Below are 20,323 nucleotides of genomic sequence, written 5' to 3' on the forward strand. Positions count from 1 at the left end.
GAGTGTGAACTTGTACCAGGGAAAGGCCAGGTTGCCACGCATCCAGTCTGAGCTTTGTGGGGATTCAAAACCACAGAAGATCAAATGGCTGTTGAATGTTCTTTATGAACCAGTCTCCATGCAGAGCTGGTATATGTAGATATATATGACTTCATTTCATCCTCCCAACAACCCCAGGAGGGGTTTCCCATGCTTCAGTTTCCATGTCTTTCTCAAAGACATGATGTCCTCAGGTCCAGGAAACTGAAGCATGGGAAATTTAAGAAATTTGCCCCACACGCATGTCTCTGAGGTTGGTTTCAAACCCAAGTGGGCAACTTCAGGAGCCATGCTCTGAATGAGCACTTCTCACCTATTAATGTGTGCACAAATCCCCTGGGGATCTTCTAGAATGCAGGTTCTGATTTGGGAGATCTGGTGGGGAGAGGGCTATAAACCCCTCCCCCCATGATGCCTTGCTGCTGGTGCGCACACTCCACAGTGAAAGGCACAGTCTCTGCTCCGTGCCACACCCATTACAGGAAATCCTAAACTGTCCATTAGCTCACCCTCCTTCTCCTCCTCCTCCTCCTTATTCATCACATCATCAGCTATATATGGAGTTTGCTATGTTAGAAGCACTGCATTACGCTCATTGAACACATGATCTCATGAAAGCCTCATCACGACAGTACGAGGTAAATGGTACTATTCCCATTTTACAGAAGAGGAAACAGAGGCTTAGAAAGGTGAAGTCAGTCGTCCCAAACCACACAGGAAGTGGCTGCAGAGTCCAAAGTTCTGGCTCTTAACAGGTTCCACAGAACAGGCATTCAAGTAAAACTGGGGGAAGACACAAAGCAACCTTGTTCTAGGAGTCTCAGTTATTATTTTTCTTTCTCTTTTTAAAAAATTGAGATGCAGTTGACATACAATATTAGTTTCAGATGTACAACATAATAATTCAATATTAGTAAATGAATAAGTCTAGTTAACATCCATTGCCACATATAGTTATAAATTTTTTTCTTGTGAGGAGAATTTTTGAGATCTGCTTTCATATATACGGTAGAGTATTATTAACTATGGTCACTACACTGTACACTACATCTCCATGACTTATTTTACAACTGGAAATTTGTGCCTTTTACCGCCTTCAGCCATTTTGCCCACCTCCCCCCAATCCCCTATCCCTGGCAACCCCAATCTGTTCTCTGTATCTGTGTGTTCCCCAGCTGTTCTTGACTAGGAGATAGGAAAGTGGGGACAGGGAGAGTTGGAAGTTTCTATGTTCTCTTTCTGGCCAGGGACAAACCCACAGGTGACCCTGAAACGCCCTTCCCATCCATGGCCAGAGTCTTTCTTGATACATGCAAACAAATAACCTGTTTGGAACCAGAAAACAAAACAAAACAAAGCAAAACACAAGCCTTGGAGGCTGAAAAACTCTCCTCTTTAGGGTCCAAGTTGGAGAGTGAGGGAAAAAACACAAGTTATCTAGAGCTGGAATCAAACTTCTCCCTCCTTCTGCCTGCCCTCCTTCACGGTTGGTCCTTCTCTTTCCCCAGACACCACAGCAAGAGAGCCAACAACCCTTGTAATTCGCATCTCAGCAAGTACAGACATACTTGATTTCCTTACATGCCTATAATTCCTTCTTAAATCACATAAAGCTATTTGCCTTTATAAATCTCCTCAGCAGTGAGCTCCCCAGGATAATTATGTGTAATATATATTTATAGTTTTATTTCACAAGCCCGACTCTAACCAAAAAATTGACCTACCTAAGCCCACTCCTCAATGATCATTATTCCATTCCTTATATGTCTACAGCGTTTGTGCTTTGACTGTACTTTACATTTTAGTTCTTTAGTACGAGCAGCCCTGGAATGGGAGGCTTTTGGCAAGTCTCAGAAGATCTTGCTTTGAGCCACAGCTGGGCCCCTTGCTGGCTTTGGGCAAGTTCCCAAACTCTCTGAGCCTTGGTTTCCTCATCCATAAAATGGGGATGGTAACATCTGTCACAAGGCCGTTATAAAGATTAAATAAGCTGTAACTACGTGAAGGTGCCTGGAATAAGATAGATGACCAATGAATGTAGAAGCTTCTTTGCCAGCCGTGGGAAATAATCACTGGGACATGACTAGATTCTTCTCCATATCATGCATGAGTTTACGGTATATCCTCCATCTGAACAACTAGCCATCATTTTTGTAAATTGCTAATTGCCAAATCAGCCTGCGGCTCTAGGAAGGGATGGGCTGTGCTTAGACTCAGCACCCTCCTGCATCATTTCAGATTTTTTTTTGTTTAGCTTAATCTTTGTGAATGTCTCCATTTCTCTGTAGAGGCCTTTATGCCAGCTGGTGTGTTCCTGCTATGTTTAATTCACCCCCATTAACCTGCTTGGTCAGCATATCTTTCCATCTCCTTGCTGTGCTTCTAGGAGTGCGTCTGTCTGGAAAAAGCATTTATTATATTTACTTTAACTGGCCTCATTTTGCAAGGCGGCCTGGGAGGAAAACAGCTTTGATTATACTGCCCCTGTTTACTGTATGCACACTCTGCTATGTATCCCTTGTCTATGAAGATGGCAAATGCTTTTGCAGTAAGCCAATACACAAGTTAAATAGAGTCTCTGTGAGCACACTGGCAGCCCCTGGGCAGCTGGCTTGCATGGTCTCCTTCACCTAGAAACCATGGCCCATATTTCGTGAAGTCCAGCGGGTAGGTTTTCCTGGGTGGGTGTGTCTAAGGGCCCAGGAGGAGCGCTGGCTGGGACCCACATCTCCATGGGGACAGGGAGTGCTCCCTGGCAGAGTATCATGGTGACCTAGGATGTTGACTTCATTCATGCCATCACCAGCTCACCTTCTGATTCCAGGGGAATCACCCTATCTTGTAGTCTATGCCCCACAGTGAATGTTTGCACTTTCTTTCATCCATCCATCCATCCATCCATCCATCCAACCATCCATCCATCCACCTATCCATTCATCACTTATGGAGGACCTGGTGTTAGACACTGCTCTGGACACTGGGAGACAATAATGAGCAAATCCAAATATGGTCCCATTCACAGAGCTTTAGATCTAGGGTAGAGACTGACAATGGAATCATCATACCCACAAGCATACAGTGATAACCTGAGTGGCGCTGTGAGGACAGGGGGTACCAGTGAGAGGAGGCAGCAAGACAAGATGGCCTGACCTCTCCTGGGGACTGCACAGGCTTCCCCATGGAGTGACAAGTGAATGGAAAACTGAAAGGGAAGCAGACATAACTGGGCAAAGGGGTGGTGGGAGAGGCTGACAGGTGGCGGGAAGGGCATATGCCAAGCCCCGTAGAAGCAGGGAAGAGGTGTTTGAGGAGCTGTCGAATGCAGACCTGTGGTCCTGGAGCATAGGGAGCACCAGGGGATGCAGGAGGGATGGGGGATAGGAGAAGACTGCAGGGAAACCAGGCAGAGCATGTGGGCTGTACTAGGATTGGGGTTTATCCCAGGAGCAAAGGTGAAATCCCTGCAATTTGTGCAGAACAGGACAGCATAGTTGAAGAGATCACTGAAGGTGGGAAGAGGACATTGTGGGGGCCGGGCGAGATTGCTCGGAGGCTATTTGTAGTGGTTAAGGCAAGACTTGTTTAGGCATTGACAGCAGACAAAGGAGAGCAGTAGCCACGTGAAAGGTACTTGAGAGATTGAATCAGTGGGATCTGGTGATGGTTAGATGTGGGGGTGGAGGTGGGGGTGGACTGGAGAGAGAGCTGTGAGGTATGGACTTAGGACCAAAGTGTCCCTGGAGCCAGGGTATACTCACCTGTGAGTGTGGCTCGGGTGGTGGGACCCATGCTCTTGGGGACCAGCAGCTCATGGTACTGCTCACCCGCCAGGGTGCTATACACAACTTTGTACTCCTGGACCTCTGCTTCGCTGTTGTCCCACTCAAGGTCAAGGCTGGTTGCCGTGTGGGAGCCCACTCTCAGGTTCTTGGGGGCATCAATCTCTAAAAAGAGTCAGTCATCACCAAAATCACATGGGATAATATGCACTTATTATGTATCTTGAACTTTAACAAGCTTTGGGGTGAGAGCCCACATCTCCTGACCCTCTGCCTCATTTGAGTGAACCCCAGGGCTGCCCTTGGGCTCTTGCCCTGCCAGATTCCATGGGCAGTTTGGAGACTTTTACTTGGGAGTTAGATATCAACATGCTTTACACTTGTCCCATTTCCATTGAGGGAATGTTCTAGAATATTTCCTGAATGATCATGGTGGTACTCTAGAAATTTAAAAATGAGCTAGTTATCATAAGCTTGAAACTAGTAAGGGAAATCTCAGCAAGAAAAAAATCAGAGATGACTTCCAAGTGATTATGATGGAATATAGTAATATCAAATTTGGCCACCAGGCTACAAGAAGACAACTAATTGCAGGATTTTGAAGTATAAGCTGTTTTCTCCTGGATTTACCTGCATAGACACTGCTGCAAGGTTCGTAGGAAATCAAGTATACACATAGGGGACGGGATGTAGTGAAAAGAATATGACCTTTGGAGTCAGGCCTCAGTTTGAGCCCCAGCTCTGCCACATATTTGCAAGAGAACCATGGTCAAGTCTTCAGTCAAGTGAGGTGTCACTGGGCTTTGATGGCCACATCTGTAAAATGGGCTAGTAATAGCAACATTTCAGGTTATTGTACAGAGAGGACAATGCATGTGAAATGTGTGGTGTGATGCCTGGTGCAAATATAGGGGCCCAAGCCCTAGGAGGACTCTCTGTTGCCTCTGAAGCTCATCCTGAGTTCCAACAACATGGCACCTCTAATGCTGGCTCTCTGGAGCTCCAGAGATTCCTGTGCAAAGGAGAGACCATTGGCACACAGTCTCTCTCACAATCCTGGGGGGGGCTGATTCTCCCCCCCCCCCTTATTTTGGCACAAACAACACAAACAACTTGCAGGGAAGGAGGTGCAACCATGAAAAGCTGCCACTTACAGACTTCTCAATAGGTCTTGTCTTTGAGACTTGAATTTAACTTTGGAATGGACCAGCCATTTGTTCAGAGAAAACCTCTAGGAGACTTCTAATTTGCAAATGCCAGGCAAGTATACAACAATTGTTCTTAGGGAAGACGAGAATGCTGTGAATCAATCTGAGTGCAGCTGCTTCAGAGTGAGAAGTGTTCTGTTTAGTGATGTAAATTAGGCGAATCTTTTAGCGGATTTATGTCTCTGCAGCTTATTTTTCTGACAAATGTTTCTGTACTCAGTGTGGATTTAGCAGGCCGGATTCTCTGCATTTCTTGATGTGCTGTGTGGATGGAGAGAGGGGTTGGAGGGAGAGGAGCTTGGATACAGGGGCATGTGGGAAGAATGTGCAGGACCCTATGCCACTCCATCTCACACAGGAGCAGAGGTTGGGATAAGGGACCTGACCAGCTGTGGGGTGTGTGGCCTGAATGAGACTGGAGTAAAAAGAAGTTGGGGTTAGGGTGTAGGTTGAGTCCTGTACCTATCTATTGCTCTTCATACTAAACATTCCAGACCTTGGAAACTATGGTTTTTGTTTTCTGGAATTTTCTTGGCCTCAGAACCTGTGCACTGTAGATAAGGGCCTTGTTACACTTTCCATGTCAGTGATACCAGAAGAGGTCAATGCTGGGGAATGAGGGGTTGGGAGTGTTAGAGCAGCAGTTAGCTAGGTTGTTTTTTTTTTTTTTTTTTTAAAGATTTATTTATTTATTTATTCGTGATAGACAGAGAGAGAGAGATAGAGAGGCAGAGACACAGGAGGAGGGAGAAGCAGGCTCCATGCCGGGAGCCTGACGTGGGACTTGATCCTGGGACTCCAGGATCACACCCTGGGCCAAAGGCAGGCGCTAAACCGCTGAGCCACCAAGGGATCCCCAGTTAGCTAGTTTCTTAAATGATACCTGGAGACCAGCAAAAGGGAAGTCATGGCCAAGTATGAAAAGGTCAGAGGCCTGACCTGACCGGGCAGCATTTGAGTACAAAAACCATAAGAAACTGGATCAAACCAGATAGGCCTAAGATGGCTGACAAAGTAGGCCAAAGTTCACATTATTCCTTCATAAGACTACATTGTTGTCCTAAAATCTCCTCCCTAAGGGTACTGTGACCGGAACCACCCTGCCTCCAAGAAATCCCTGCCCCCAGTAATGAATATTACTTACACTCCCTTGTTAACAATAGTCAATAAATGATGGAGACCCAAACCCCAGTGGGCATATTTCTTCTTTGAGTCTACCCACTCTCACACCTCGAGAGTGTACATTCCCTTTAATAAACTTTCCTGGTGTACTGCTCATTGCTCTGTTGTATCTGTCCTTGAATTCTGTCTCAAGGTGACACCAAGAGCCTCTGGTGATGCTCTTTGGTCAGACTGGGTCAACATTAGGGTCTGAGGTCTCCCCAGTCCACCTGGCAACAGCAGGAAGGTCTTAGGAATGGGGTAGAGTGAAATGGTTTGCTCCCCTGGGTTATTTATTTATTTATTTATTTACTTATTTATTTAAGAGAGACAGAGAAAAAGAGAGAGAGAGAGCATAAGCAGGGGGTAGGGGCAGTAGAGGGAAAAAAATTCTCCAGCAGATGCCCTGCTGAACGTGGAGTCTGACATAAGGCTCCATCCCAGGACCCTGAGATCATGACCTGAGCTGAAATCAAGAGTTGGGCATTTAACTGACTGAGCTACCAGGTGTCCCTCCCCTGAGTCTTGAAGCCTGAACTGTAGGAGGGATGGCTCAAGGGCACCCCTCCCTCTAGGTAGGAGCTGGGCTGGTCTCTGCAACACATCAGCAAGCTGGGAGAAGGCAAAGACCGATGTCCAGGGCATGCCCTGCAGAGGGGCTTGGGGCTGTGGACTCCAGTAACAGCCACATCTCGTCTCTAAAACATAAATTAGATCAAGCATTTCTCCTGCTTAATTGCCTGTGGCTTCCTACTACAAACCTCCTGATCATCCCCACCCAGCTCTCTGCTTCTCAGACATCATCTCGTAACACTTCTACCCTAATTCCCTGTGCTCCAGTTGTACTGCCTTTTTTCTACTGCTGAAACATATCAAACTTACTGCCACCTCAGGGCCTTTGCACTGGCTGCTACTTTTGCTTGGCATACTCTTCCTGGATCCTTACCTGGCTTCAGTCACTTAGACGTTGGTTGAACATCACTTCCTCAGTGAGGTATTTCTGAATGACTCAATCTCACGTGGCCCTGCCTCTACAGCACCCCTTTCACTTCCGAGCATAGTACTCATGATGGAAGGATGTTTCTTTGCTTCTTCTCCCATTGGAATATAACTCGCGGGAATGGGGTTCCTGTCTATCTTGTTTAATCTGTAGCCTCAGTGCCTAGAACAGTGCTACTAGGTGTTCAATGGGTACATAAGAAGTGCTTGAATGAAAATTGTCTGTTTCCAGTCTTGTCTTTAGAAAAGTCTTGTTTAATATTTTGGCGGGGTGGAGGGTGCCATGAGGATATTTGGGGTGAGGTAGTGTGGGGAAAAGCAGCTTTGGCTGAGGGCAGCTGGTCTTGGCTGGAGTGGCAAATGCCATCCAGCCTGTGTGTTGTGAGAGAATGCCAGTGTGGAATGGCTGCCATGCAGGCTGGCCGGGGCCCCGACTGTTGTGACGTGGGCCTTTGTGTTAGTTTCCAGGGTTGCCACAGACTGGGTGTCTTGGACAACAGAAATGTGTCTCACAGACCAGAAGTTCAAGATCAAGGTTGGCTGGGTGGTTGGCTGGGTGGCTTCCTCCTGAGGGCTGCAGGGGAGAATCTGTTCTAGGCCTCTCTCTGGTGGTTCACTGGCAATCTTAGGCATTCCTTGGCTTGTAGAAGAATCATCCCAGTCTCTGTGTTTTATCTGCACATGGTGTCCTCCTTGGGTACCTGCCTCTGTATCCAAAATTCCCCTTTGTATAAGGACACAGATTGAATGACCTTATTTAATTTGGTCATCTGCAAAGACCTTATTTCCAAATAAAGTCATATATGCAGGCACTGAGGGTTAAGGCTTCAACATCTTTTTAGGGAACACAATTCAACTCATAACAGCATTCAAGAGAGGTCTGGGGCATTGGGGTTCAAGCAGCAGCCTCTCTGCTTGGCCGAATGCCCTGGAGGCCGGGTTTGGTGCCCTGAGAGATGTGGTTAGAAAGAGGGCCTTGTATGGAGAGAGTCCTAGGGCTGCCTTCGTGAAGGTTACTGAAATCAGGGCAGGGAGGTTCTCGAGAGTGGCCTCCTGGGTTCCTCGGGCTGTCTCCTCTCTAACTACCGTGCTTCCATCAGGGCTCTTTCCTTTTTGGGAGCCGCTGTAAGGCCCAAGCAAATATCCCGCTCACCAGGCAGGAAACAAATCTCAGCTTTAATTGCCAGTGCAATTAGTGCGCTCCTCGTGTCAAAGACATCACCTGGAAAAGCACTTTGGCTAATTTGAATTTAAGCGGAGTTCTGAAATGACTGAGGGCCCTACTGCGAGGCTCGGGTGCCCCCCCCCTTGGCTGGCAGCCCCGGGCCCTGAGAGCTCCCTGCAGAGCTGCTGGCCCCTGCCCACCCCCGAGTGGAGGCGAGCAGGTTAGAGACGCAGGCAGGCCAGGAGGCAGCTTCCTAACAGCTGCCAATCTGCCAGGCGACCGGAAACAGAATCGCGCAGCAGTGAGCGGAACTCAGGGGGAGCTCCGGGGAGGCGTAATGTAATTGTCTTGATTAGAATTTTCCTGGGCCCCCAGCCAATCCTGCTGCCATCTTGTCGCCCTAAACATCAAGAAAGTGCCTTTCATCTCGCTGCTCGAGAGCGCTCTTCTCCTCTTCTGCCTCTTCAAACTCCTTATCTGAGCAGAGCACAAAGAAACCACTTTTCAAACAAAAACTGTCTTGAAATTCAGAACAGAATGCAGGACTCACGGCCCCCAGGAGATCTCATGACCTGAGAAGGCGATGTCGCGGGGTGCGAGGGGTGGCGGGGGAACGGCCGACCTTGAATTCACCAAGAAGGGACATGGTGTCAGGTCAGGCTCAGCCCTGAGCAATGTGGATTACGTGGAGGAGGAGAAGGAAGAGAAACGGGCAGAATTTAGTCCCCCCCCCCCTTTTTTTTAGATGCATAATCAGTCACTGGGGATCCCAAGATGTGATCAGTGAACAATCTGACCCCGGTACCCTGGGTGGGGTGGAGTCTGGCCCAGGAGCTGGGAGGAAACCTCTCTCTCAGAATCAAACCCTGCTGTCCCCATTTAGTCTGCGTCCACACTTGTTGGATTTCAGCAGGGATGCTTTTTCCAGTCCTAATGAATCTCTTTGTGCTGAGGGAGCCCCAGTATAAGAGTTTGACCTTTTTCTTAATTCTGGGGAAGGTGGATTTCCCTCAGTGGTGAGTTTTGTAGCAGGACCTAGGCAGGGCCCTTCTGCTGCCCTCTCGTGGGAGCCAGCTGCCCCTGGGGTCAGACCCCTGGGTGTACCACCATGGCGTAAATACTAAGCTGAGTAGTCTCCCAACTTCTGCTGCGTGGGAGGACGGGCTCAGGTGCACAAGGAGCATCCCCTTGCACCTATCTGGCTCTAATACTAACCTACACACTCCAATCTAGGGGGTATTTTGGCTTCCATCTGTTTTATTCTGTGCCTTTTCTATCAATTGCTTTTAAACATAGGTGGAGGATAATGGTACCATTGATTGAACCACCCCAAAGCCTTTCAACTGGTTTATCCCATCCTGTAAGAGCTCTTGGGCCACACCACAGTAGGTTGCTTGAATTAGTGATTTTCCTCCTTTACCCCTTCAGAAGATGCTGGTTCTGAGATCCTATAGATGCTAGCAGTTTCCCTTGATCCCTGAACAACTTGGAGTTGGCAGAGATGTTCTTTGACCTATGACCTCCCCAAGGTCGAGAGACCAAGACTGAGAATCTGGGTCAAATGGAGACCCACTATCTGATCCCAGCCCCTGGTGGCCCAGTGAGAGAGCTGGGAAGCCTGTCTTTGGCTGGTGCCCATCCTATTTGCCCCTTAGCTGGTCAGTCTGACGGGCTCTGAGTCAGGAATAGGTCATCGGACGTCTGGCCTTTCCTGACCATGAGGGAAGCTCTTTTAGAGTCCTGACAGTCTTGGGGAGAGGGTTGCATGGTCATCACAGTGAGGCAATGTGGGAGCAGGCCTCCCATTAGCCTTCTTGCTAGTGTTTGCAAAGGGAAGAATGAGTCGCAGAGTCTCAAGCAGAAGGCCCCCTGCTAGCCACACAGTTTGGGCTTCGTGTGACTCCTTGGGGGGGCCACCATGCTGTGTAGTTATTATGGATTTATAGAATTATTACAATTGCCTGCAAATAGCAGTAGAGTGCCTTGAGGGAGGGCACCTTTGCTGAACTCTTACAAAATTGCCATTTGGGCTAGCAATGTGGACGTGTCAATGCCTTCAGGACAAACTTTTCATTTTCCAAAGGAGACACCTGAGAGCCACAGAGAAGAGCCTTAGATCAGGTCACAGATCCAGCCAACAGCAGAGGCAGGATGGGCACCCAGTTCCCTCAAACACTGGTATACTGCCTTCCTCTGGGCTGTCCTGTGACTTCACTGAGGACCTTGCCCCTTGCTCCCTTCTTGCAGGGTCTGTGATGACGTGGGCACTTGAGCAATGTCACCTCCCCCCTCAACTCCCTCCTGTGACCATGGCAAAAGCTGGCTCAACCCACTCTCCCTCCCGTACCTGCCACCCCCTAAGCCTACCTGTGGTGAACTGGGTGGTCGTGGACTGGCTCTCGTTGGCACCACGGACAGCGCTGACCCACACCTCATAGCGGGACCCTGGCCGTAGGGCCTGCACTGAGTATTGACTCAGGGGAGGCTGTAGCCGGAAGGTGGTCTTCCCACCTTCCCCACCCACCAAGCCGTACTTCAAGAGAATGAAATCGACTTTGGCTCGAGGTGGGGTCCACTCCACGAAGGCCACAGTGTCTGAGACATCTCGAACCAGGATCTGTGTGGGTCCATCAATGACTGAATGAAAAAGGATCAAATAGGAAAAAAAAAGTCTGAGAAATGGTTGGTTGAAATCGGCTCTCTCCTTCCCTCCTCAGAGCTGGGTCTGTCAAAAACAGGATGGGTGTTATGATCCCAGTGATAGGGGGAAAATGAGACACGGTGAAATGAAATCACTTTCCTAAGGACACATGGTTTGGCAACAGGGGAAGTGACCTCCAGTGTCACCTCCAGCGTCACTTCCCCTGAATCCAGCTCTCACCAGGCTATGGGGTCACAGTGCTGGCATTTCCCCATCCAGGCAAGGGAAGGGGTATGTGTGTGTGTATCCTGTCCTTCTCTCACCTCCTTGGAGCCCTGAGGAAAGATCTATACGATTATCAATCCTACTGAAATGTCTGAGACTTCCAACTCGGTTGCCAAAGCGGGCATCATGAATGTCCAAGAGATGTCCCTGCTCAGCCACACCTACAACTCAGTCAATCTAAGACAGTACCACAACCCAACAGACATTTGCAGTGTGGACGTTAAACATGCCTTCTGGGAAAACTTACTCTTCTGGGGGAAAAAAAGGACCTTAGTTTAGGAAGAGCATCTTGTGGGCTATTTTTTCCTGCCTGTTCTTGCATATTCCTGAGCTAGAAGGGCACTGCACTCACACAAAATCCCGCAAGGTTATTCAGCATATGTCCCTCCTGAGGCCTGGCCTCTGGCGCTGAGTGGCCGAGAGGAGCATCACTGTGGGGTGATGTGACCTAGTAAAGCTGGTTGGTGTCTCAGGGATTCCAGCACCCACTTGGGGTCCTGTTCATAGTGATTTAGACAATGGTGAGGTTGGCGAAGGAGAGAGAATGTAGAATAGAAATGGATAAAGAAAGAACTTAGTGAGGAGAATAGAAAATGCTATCCTTAACTCCTCATGGTAGGCCTGCATGGCCAATGTGTCCTTTCTGAATTACTCATTACTTTCTAAAAGAGTAGGCCCAGCTTCCATGTTTGCATTAATAATATGACTCTGCCTCTCTTGCTGGAGCTGATTAAAATGAATATTAATGTTCTTCAAGGATTTGGAATTGGAACCAGAGGCTCAAGTTCTCGAGTTGGCCGGTTTGGGACCATGTAGAGCCGTGGCTGATATGACCATTCTCTACCATAGTCACACATAAATAGAGAACATCTTATCTGGAGAGAGAGAAAAAAGGAGGGAGGGGAGTGATGAGGGGAGAGGGTGATTTATAATAAATACATATTTTTTCTTTCCTGGCACAAAGCTCCTAGAACCCTTGGAATTTCCTAAGTGATGAGAGTAATAATGTCTTTTGTTACTTTAATGAGGTGAGGACAGGGGCTATTTGCCAGGAGAGTGAGTCATGTGATTAGAGGGCTGGAGATTTTGGTCCCACTCCTGCCTGTAATGAAGTCTCTGTAAACACCCAAAAGGACTGGATTCAGAGCGCTTCCAAGTTGGGGAACCGGAATGCCTCCACATACCACCATGCTGGGCCCCAAACTACATAGAGGCAGAAGCTCCTTCGTTCAGGGCTTTGCCTAATGTGTCTCTTCCTCTGGTTGTGGATTAGTAGTCTTTAATATCCTTTGGAGTAAACCAGTAAGCTTGTGAGCAAATGGATTTCCTAAGTTCTGGGAGCAACTCTAACAAATTAATCAAACCTGAAGAAGTGTTTCTGGGAACCTCTGATTTATACCCAGTTGGTCAGAAACACAGGTAATGACCTGGACTTGCGATTGGCATCTGAAGCAGAAGGTAGTTTTGTGGGACTGAGCCCTCAAACTGTGGAATCTGTTTATGTCTCTGGGTAGATAGTGTCAGAATTGAGTGGGATTTGTAGAATACCCAACTAATGTCCGGAGAATTGCTTTGGGGGGACCTCCCTCTTCAACACACACACACATACACATACGCACAGAGGTACGCACCCAGGAACTAGGTGCAGAATTTTAGGAACAAATATATGTAGAGAAGGAGAAATGAGTGACTTTGTGAGCTTCTAGAAAAACAGAGCATCGTGAACCTGCTTTCCATTCTCTGGTTCCAGTTTTTCGTGATATACAGATGCATTTCAGGAGACACTCTATGTCCTTTCAGTAAATTCTCTTTTTTTTTTGCTTTAGTTAAGTTAAATTTTTTCTTCCTTATTACCTGAGAGTCTTGACTAAGTGTTTTTAAAAAACCAATCCACTCTGGACCACCATCTACTGTCTCCAAAATGGGGCCTCTCCCTTAGGATGGACTTAGTCTGACTGAGCTTTTCTCAGTCTTTCAGAGTTGAAAGAGTCTTTCAGTGCCTTTTTCTGGGCACCCCACCCTTTCTAGGTCTAGTTTGGTCTTACTCTCTATTAAGCAGTTTAGGATTTTGGGCTGAGTACCAGCCAAAATGAAAATCACCAGGCCATTTTGGTGCCACCTGGTTTGGAGTTAAAACGAAGTTCTGTTTTTCCTATTTGGTGTAATACTATGATTTAACAGAACACATCCAGATGTTTTCGGCATGCTGAATTTAATGGTTTTAGGTAACCTGGGACTTTTAAATTTAATTTGACTTAATAACAAAATGGGAGAAATGGTCTTCTAGCTGAAGTATACGCATAAAGCCTGAAACATAGACACTAAGTACATGAGTGTTGAGTAAATGAAATAAATGAATATCCTCTGTATCCATGAGAAAGAAGGAGAAACATTTCAAAGATCTGGAGCTTCTTGAGAAAAAAGATGTCATAGAAGCTCAAATGACATTGGAAGGCTTTTGTCTTTTAAAGACAAAGCCTTGTCTTTTAAATCCCCAAGACCCTAATCATAATGGATTGTCCATATTGGAATATAATCGTGCAGCTGAGAGGGTACTGGCCCTCTAGTAATTTGCATTCCATAAAGAAGCCAGTCTGAGTGCCCATGAGGACTCTGAGCTTCACAGGAAGGGGCTGGTGTCTGTCAGACCTCAGCAGAAGGAAATAATTAAACAATCATTTCCTGAAAACAGCCGACAGGGTTAGGAGACAATCTTCTTTCCTGTAGCCACCCTTGGATTCTGGCCTTTTGTTGGCCACTCAGTAGTGTGTCCCCATTCCAGTCAAGTTGGTATCAGCTTGCTTTCAATTTAGGTCCTAATTTCTAAACAAACACAAGTTCTACTCAGAAAGTAAACTAGGATAAATATTTTTCTTTCCATTGCTTCATGACTGTGTATGCAATGCCAAAATATTAACTAGGACATTTTTCTTAATTGAAAAAAAAAATCTGCCTAGCTTTACCACACATTTTTAAATCTGGAATTTGAATCATAAGGAACTTCCAAACCAAAAAATATTGCAAATTTCATAAAAATGTGGTTTGAGGAGAAGATTGAGGCAGGGTTAAACTATCTTCCCCAAGTTTGGAGGAAAAACTTTCTACAGCTGTAACGCTCTTCTCTGCCCTCTTCTGAACCATCTTCTTCATCTAGGCTTTTGTTTTCCACTCATGTTTTCTTAATATCATTTCACAGGAATGACTTGGAGATGCTGAAGTGTTCCATCCCAGAGGAGGGACATCTACACAGGTCATGAAATGTCAGGTTCCAGCATAACCTTGGGGAATGGAGTTGTGGAAAACTCTAGTCACTGGCATCTGAAGAAATTCCTACAGAGCACTTTTAGGTTTTGTGGCTATGGAGTGTCTTCTAAAACATATTTGCATTAGAACAGGAGTTTTAAAGCCTTTTTGGGGGGAGGGGAATTATATTCTTTTCTTTTAAAGAACAAAATCTTAAGTGACCGTACAAAATACAAAACAGGTGGAGCTGCCTTGGTAAGAGGCTGTGTTGGGCATGAGTGTGGGTGTAATCAGAGGCCTGAATCTCCCCTTCAGCTTTGCCTTGAGCCACTGCCATGGAGCCCTAGTGCTCTAATGGAACATAATCTAATGCCACAATAGTCTAAAACCAATGTTTTCTAGACTGAGCATAAGCCTCAGCACCTGATGCTATTTAGTTTGGATCCAATTAGCAAACTATGAATCACTAATCCATAAACATGGTCCTCATTACATGGTCTTGTGGTTCTTTTTTCTAGCCAACTTGGCCTTTGTCCTAGCCAACTTGGCCTTTGTCCTAACCCATGACTGGCTTTCCTAGGTGTCAATGTCAGTTTATGAAAAATAAAGCTGTACCAATATTCACCTATCTCAGTTTTCTATTAATGAAAAAGAGAAAAGTGCTTAGTTTTCAAGTCTCAGCTCTCCCATAAATAAAATGAGGCCGAAAATGATATCAGTTACTATTTGTAACTTTTGAGAAATTCTTAGGGGAGGGCATACACATATGTGTCATAATTGCGAATTTACAGCATTGAAGTTGGCCATCCTTTGTTAGCTAAGAAAATGATATGGCAAAATATGATGCATTACTGAGTTGAATCTAGAAACAATGATCTTGCATAACATTAAGTGTGGAGATGAACTAATAATCAATTTAAGTCATGACCTTGAACAGTGACCCAAACCACACTACTGGTTTTGAACGATTTGTTTCTGCCTGCTTTCACTTCTAAGTGTGTTATCTTGTTCTCTGAGTACATATGTATACACTAGGTATTGAGTACTCTCTCTCATTAACATAGTGTTAATCACTTTGTGTGCTTTTTCTAACTTAATCCTCATGTCAGCTCAGAGAAAAAGGTATTTTTGTTCATCACAGGAAAATGATGGGAAGTTTGTGAAGGGTTGGATGGCTTTCTCCAAATCTCACAATAGATGAATTAGTTCTTGCTCGTTCCTAAGCTCAAGATACTTGGGACTGACAAATCAAGCCTCTTAATGAATAAGATAGAAGAAATACACTGGAAATCTTAACAAAGAATTTTTCCCATATAATACTCTCCCAGATTTCTGTGCTTGCAAAGATTAGCAATAGGGAAGATGTCCAGCTAAGCATCTGGTGGAGTAGCTCCATCTCTAGGTACCCAAATCATTTTCAGCTCTGGGATAAAACCTAGCACCCTTTGTTATCTATTTCTTGGGCAATCTGCAGTCCTTATTCCAGAGTGAAATAGGGTAGGCATAGAGAGAAGGGTTGGAAGCACTCACCAGTAGAGACGCTGGCCGAGGTAGGGGGGCTCCGGGCTTGCTCTTTCAGAGCCACCACATTGACAATGTATTCCTCCCCAGGCTTTAGTCCTGTCTGATTGAAGGATGTAACATCACTGGGGAGCTGAGCAATCACCCCTCCTTCATTATTCTGGAGGGCAGGGGAAGGGAGAAGGAGAAAAAGCAAAAGAGAAAATCACTAGGAGAAAAAAGTGTGGAACACTGATTACAAATTGTTAATTAATAATGGGGTCCACATCTGTTCCCATAATGCTGACAGCTGAATGTCTGGAGCCAGGAAAAACTCCCAGCAGACTCAGTAAGAATCTTACCAATCTATGTGGATTTGGCTAGTAGAGAATCAACTTTCAAGAACACTTCTTTGGCCTTTCCTGAGTCTATTGAGTTTGCCAATAAAAAATGGTCATGAGGTGATGTAGAGTGACTTTTGCCAAAGAGTCAATATTTGATGGTTACAGTTACTATCCATCAGATTTTGGGGCATTCATTATGATGAGCATGCCCTTGGCTCTTTAGAAAAGTATACTTGTGTCTGTGTATATCTGTGAACATCTTTATGTATATATACAACATTTTTCAAACTAAAACATTCCCAGTGTTCGAATGAGCTGGAGCTATTATTTTGCTCTGTCTGGAGTTTTTCACGGTGTTACACTGGGTGCAAATCTGTCAATGTCTTATTTTCCCTTCACCCAGATGAGTTAGAAGTCAGTGACACAACCAGCTATGAAGTACAAAGAGAAAAAGGAAGCATGGAACAAAGGATAACACAAAGAAGAGAGAAAAGAGACAAATTGGTAGAGGAGGAAATGAGAAGGATTAATTTGATGATGTCGGGTCCAGGATCATCTAGCTATCTACCTCTCAGTCTGTCTATTATATATACATTTTCCATGTGTGTCCCATGGAGGGGACAAGAAGACTCTTTTTTGTGTCGCTTTCCTTCTTCCCTATTCTTTAGACCCTGTTTATGTCAGCTGGAGTGCCCTATATGTAATTTATATCCATACCCATAAATCAATATGACACATGCCCCTCTGTACCCCTGCATACCAGCCAGTGGCTACAACCTACAGATGACACAGTTATTCTATGTGGCCATGTGTTCAACCTTGGCATGCCCTGGCCAAGGTCTTATTTAGAGTTTTGCATAGTAGATGTAAAATAGGCAACCTAGCACAGTTGTTTTTCTACCTCAGCATCAAGGTGATAGGATTCTCTCTGCCCTGTTATATACCGGTTGCCTACCATACTTTTGTGGCCATATTAATGCAGATAAGACACATAAGAAGGTAGTTGTAGGGATCCCTGGGTGGCGCAGTGGTTTGGCGCCTGCCTTGGGCCCAGGGCATGATCCTGGAGACCCGGGATCGTATCCCACGTCGGGCTCCCGGTGCATGGAGCCTGCTTCTCCCTCTGCCTGTGTCTTTGCCTCTCTTTCTCTCTCTCTGTGACTATCATAAATAAATAAAAATTAAAAAAAATTTTAAAAAAAAGAAGGTAGTTGTACAGAATGCCTGTTTAGTTGTATTTAGCTTGCCATGACACCCCTATATCCACATAGAGAGGGAAGTCTTGGTTTAGTGGATAGAACCCTGGAGACCTGGGTTCTTGTTTTAAGCCTACCACTAACTAGCTAGCTAGCTAGCAATTTGATGTTATTTAAGTTTGCTGAGTCTTAGTCTTAGTCTCTTTAAACTAAACAAGATGTAAAACAAAGGGTCATACTCTGTGAACTTGAAGGTCTTTTGTAGCTCCAATAGTCCATGCCTCGAAGAATTTTGAAGTAAAATAATGGTGAGATCACTCGCTTGTTAGCCAAATATGTGTCATGTGTCATTAAGTCTGACGAATGACTGAAAAAATGCTATTTGATATTGAAAGATGAAGATGGAATAAGGCATATGATTAAACATTATACTCCCCATGAGTGGTGGAGTTAAGGAGAGTATCAGTAGGGTCAACAAATTCTGGAAACCCAAAACTAGGCAGGCAACTCTGGCAACTTGGAAAAGTTAGTTCTATATTAACACAATCAAATGCTACTTTAAAGAATAGAAATGAATTGGGATACTTTTTAACTCAAAAACTAATAACATAATTTGTTTAAGGGAAAATTTTCTCAATTAATAGGTTACGAAAAGTATTTTTGTGTTATACCTCTGACCTTTAGAGACTGAGGCCATGCACGCTGACTTTTGGTGTATCTTCTGCACAGAACGGAGCTATGTGACTGATTCAGTCTGGCTTTCCTTATGTCCTAAAGAGAAGTCCCAACATTTTGAAGTTTTGGTTTTCAGACTTGTTAAAATCATAGCTTGCCAAACCCTAGAGCCTTCTGAGCAGAGAGCTGGGCCTGGTGGCTGCTTCCCACATTCTGTCTTTCAAAGCCAGGTTGCGAGGCTCAGTACTACTCTTGCTAGTCAGGCCACCATGCCTTTGTGAAAGAGATGTTCTATAGCCCAGACACCACCAAAAGTCCCTTTGCATCCTTTACTGGTGGAGAGAGATATTGGGTAATGCTGTCCTTGCAGCCCCCGATTCCAAGCTGAGGATATGAATACTTCAAATGAGGCTGTCTAGGAGTGTGACAGGTGGACATTACCTTTGGAATGAAGCTGATCTCCCACCCATCAAAGGAGAATGAAAAGGGCTCCCACTGCACTTCCACGGTAGTCTCTGTGATCGTCTTGAAGTGTAGCCCTTGAGGAGTGGAGAGATCTGGAACACAGCAATATGGGTCACCATGTCATGGCTATCCCTGGCACAGGCAGAGAGCATCACCTGGGGCTTTGCCTGGGTGCGATCCCTCCACACCTTGGGTGCAGTGGGCCATCCCAATCTTACTGAAGACACAATGGGTCCCAGGTGCAGGATTGGCCTGCTCTGTGGGGGCCCTGGTTCTGCTCTGTATTGGTTTACCTGAGTGAACTTAAATCTAATCCAATCAATATTTTTAAAATGCTTTCTATTCCATAATAGGTTAATATTAAAATACAAGAGAGACACCCTTTTCTTCCCTTACTAATATGGCAAATCTTGGTACTTAATATGATGTCTTTCTCAGATGACTGAATGCTATCTTTGGAGGCTCTAAGGATTCCTGAGAGGCCATAAAATGTTCCCATTTCACACTCAGGAAGAGGGAGGCACAAAATGAGCTAAAGGCACAGGCCAACTTCAGAAAAAAGACTAGAATGTTTTTTCTGATCATCTCATGTGCAATCAGAATATTTTGTTTAGCTCAAATCACAGTGTTTAGGATGGTTTAAGAGTTCCATTTTATGTACATGAAGCAAGCGAAGGCACACTCAAAGCACAATGGTAGATCCTGGGATTTTTGTTCTCATTCCATTGTCTCCTTCTTTTCTCCAGTTCTTCATCATTTGTCTCTTCTCTTCCTCACTCACCTTTGCCTCACTTATCTTGCTTTTCATTCCTTGCTTAATCTCCTCCTTTACTACCCCCACCCACACACATACACAGACACATACACATACACATACATACACATACACACACACACAGGCATGCACAGGTTCGGTGAGGTGGAGGTATGCTTGTCCTAATGGAGTTCCAATAACCAGCCCTGAGATACGACAGCATGACTTTTCTCAGTTCTCCAGGGAGCCCACTCCCATGTTAGCTTTGCCTCTTGTGGGATATTCCATTGGAAAACAGACAGATTCTCATCCTTCCTGTTGGGAAGCTTCCTCATGCTTCTTGGTTGAAAGGCAGGTCTGATTCTGAACCTACTGAAAGGCATGTCAGGTGAGTTTACATGATTTTGTCCTTGTCACCTGGGAGCTTGCCTGAGGGGATGCCCTGGATTGGCATAATATACACGCCATGGGGGACGGAAACCTCATCACTGTGCGTGCACGTGGATGAGAGAGGAGACGCCTGGGAGTCGGGCCAGGCACTTGCTGGTGGTGACTCATCCCAGAGCAAGGTGGGAAAAGCGGCAGATGGTGACCTGCCTCTCTGCACAATCATCGAAGATATTTAAAACTGGTTCTGAGGCACCAGAGGAATTTTTTTTAAAAAAGGTCAAATATAAACAGAGATAATTATAGGCATATTTACAGTCAGCATTCATAGGGGGAATCCAGTATTATAAGGATCTCTGTCACCTGGAAAGCAAAGGAATGGGATGATTTCTTAAATCTTTTCCTCTGTGCCAGTTGATCCCTAGCCTTCAGAGTGCAACTCAAGTCCATGAGGACTTCAAGGCCAGCTCTTCTTCCTTTGA

The 20,323-nt window shown here is 45.6% G+C and overlaps 1 protein-coding gene across 1 annotated transcript in view; it reads right to left on the reverse strand.

The window, feature by feature from the left end:
• The window catches only part of TNR (tenascin R), a 409,491-nt gene that overhangs the window by 56,270 nt on the left and 332,898 nt on the right, over positions 1–20,323 (reverse strand). Inside the window, exons 6-9 of the mRNA XM_077901774.1 lie at positions 18,677–18,792; positions 16,051–16,201; positions 10,719–10,988; positions 3,798–3,983 (exon numbers count right to left, since the gene is read on the reverse strand). Coding sequence (XP_077757900.1) covers positions 3,798–3,983; positions 10,719–10,988; positions 16,051–16,201; positions 18,677–18,792 — 723 coding nt within the window. The remainder of the gene's footprint in view (positions 1–3,797; positions 3,984–10,718; positions 10,989–16,050; positions 16,202–18,676; positions 18,793–20,323) is intronic.

Source organism: Canis aureus, chromosome 6 (assembly GCF_053574225.1).
Source record: "Canis aureus isolate CA01 chromosome 6, VMU_Caureus_v.1.0, whole genome shotgun sequence".
NCBI lineage: Eukaryota > Metazoa > Chordata > Mammalia > Carnivora > Canidae > Canis > Canis aureus.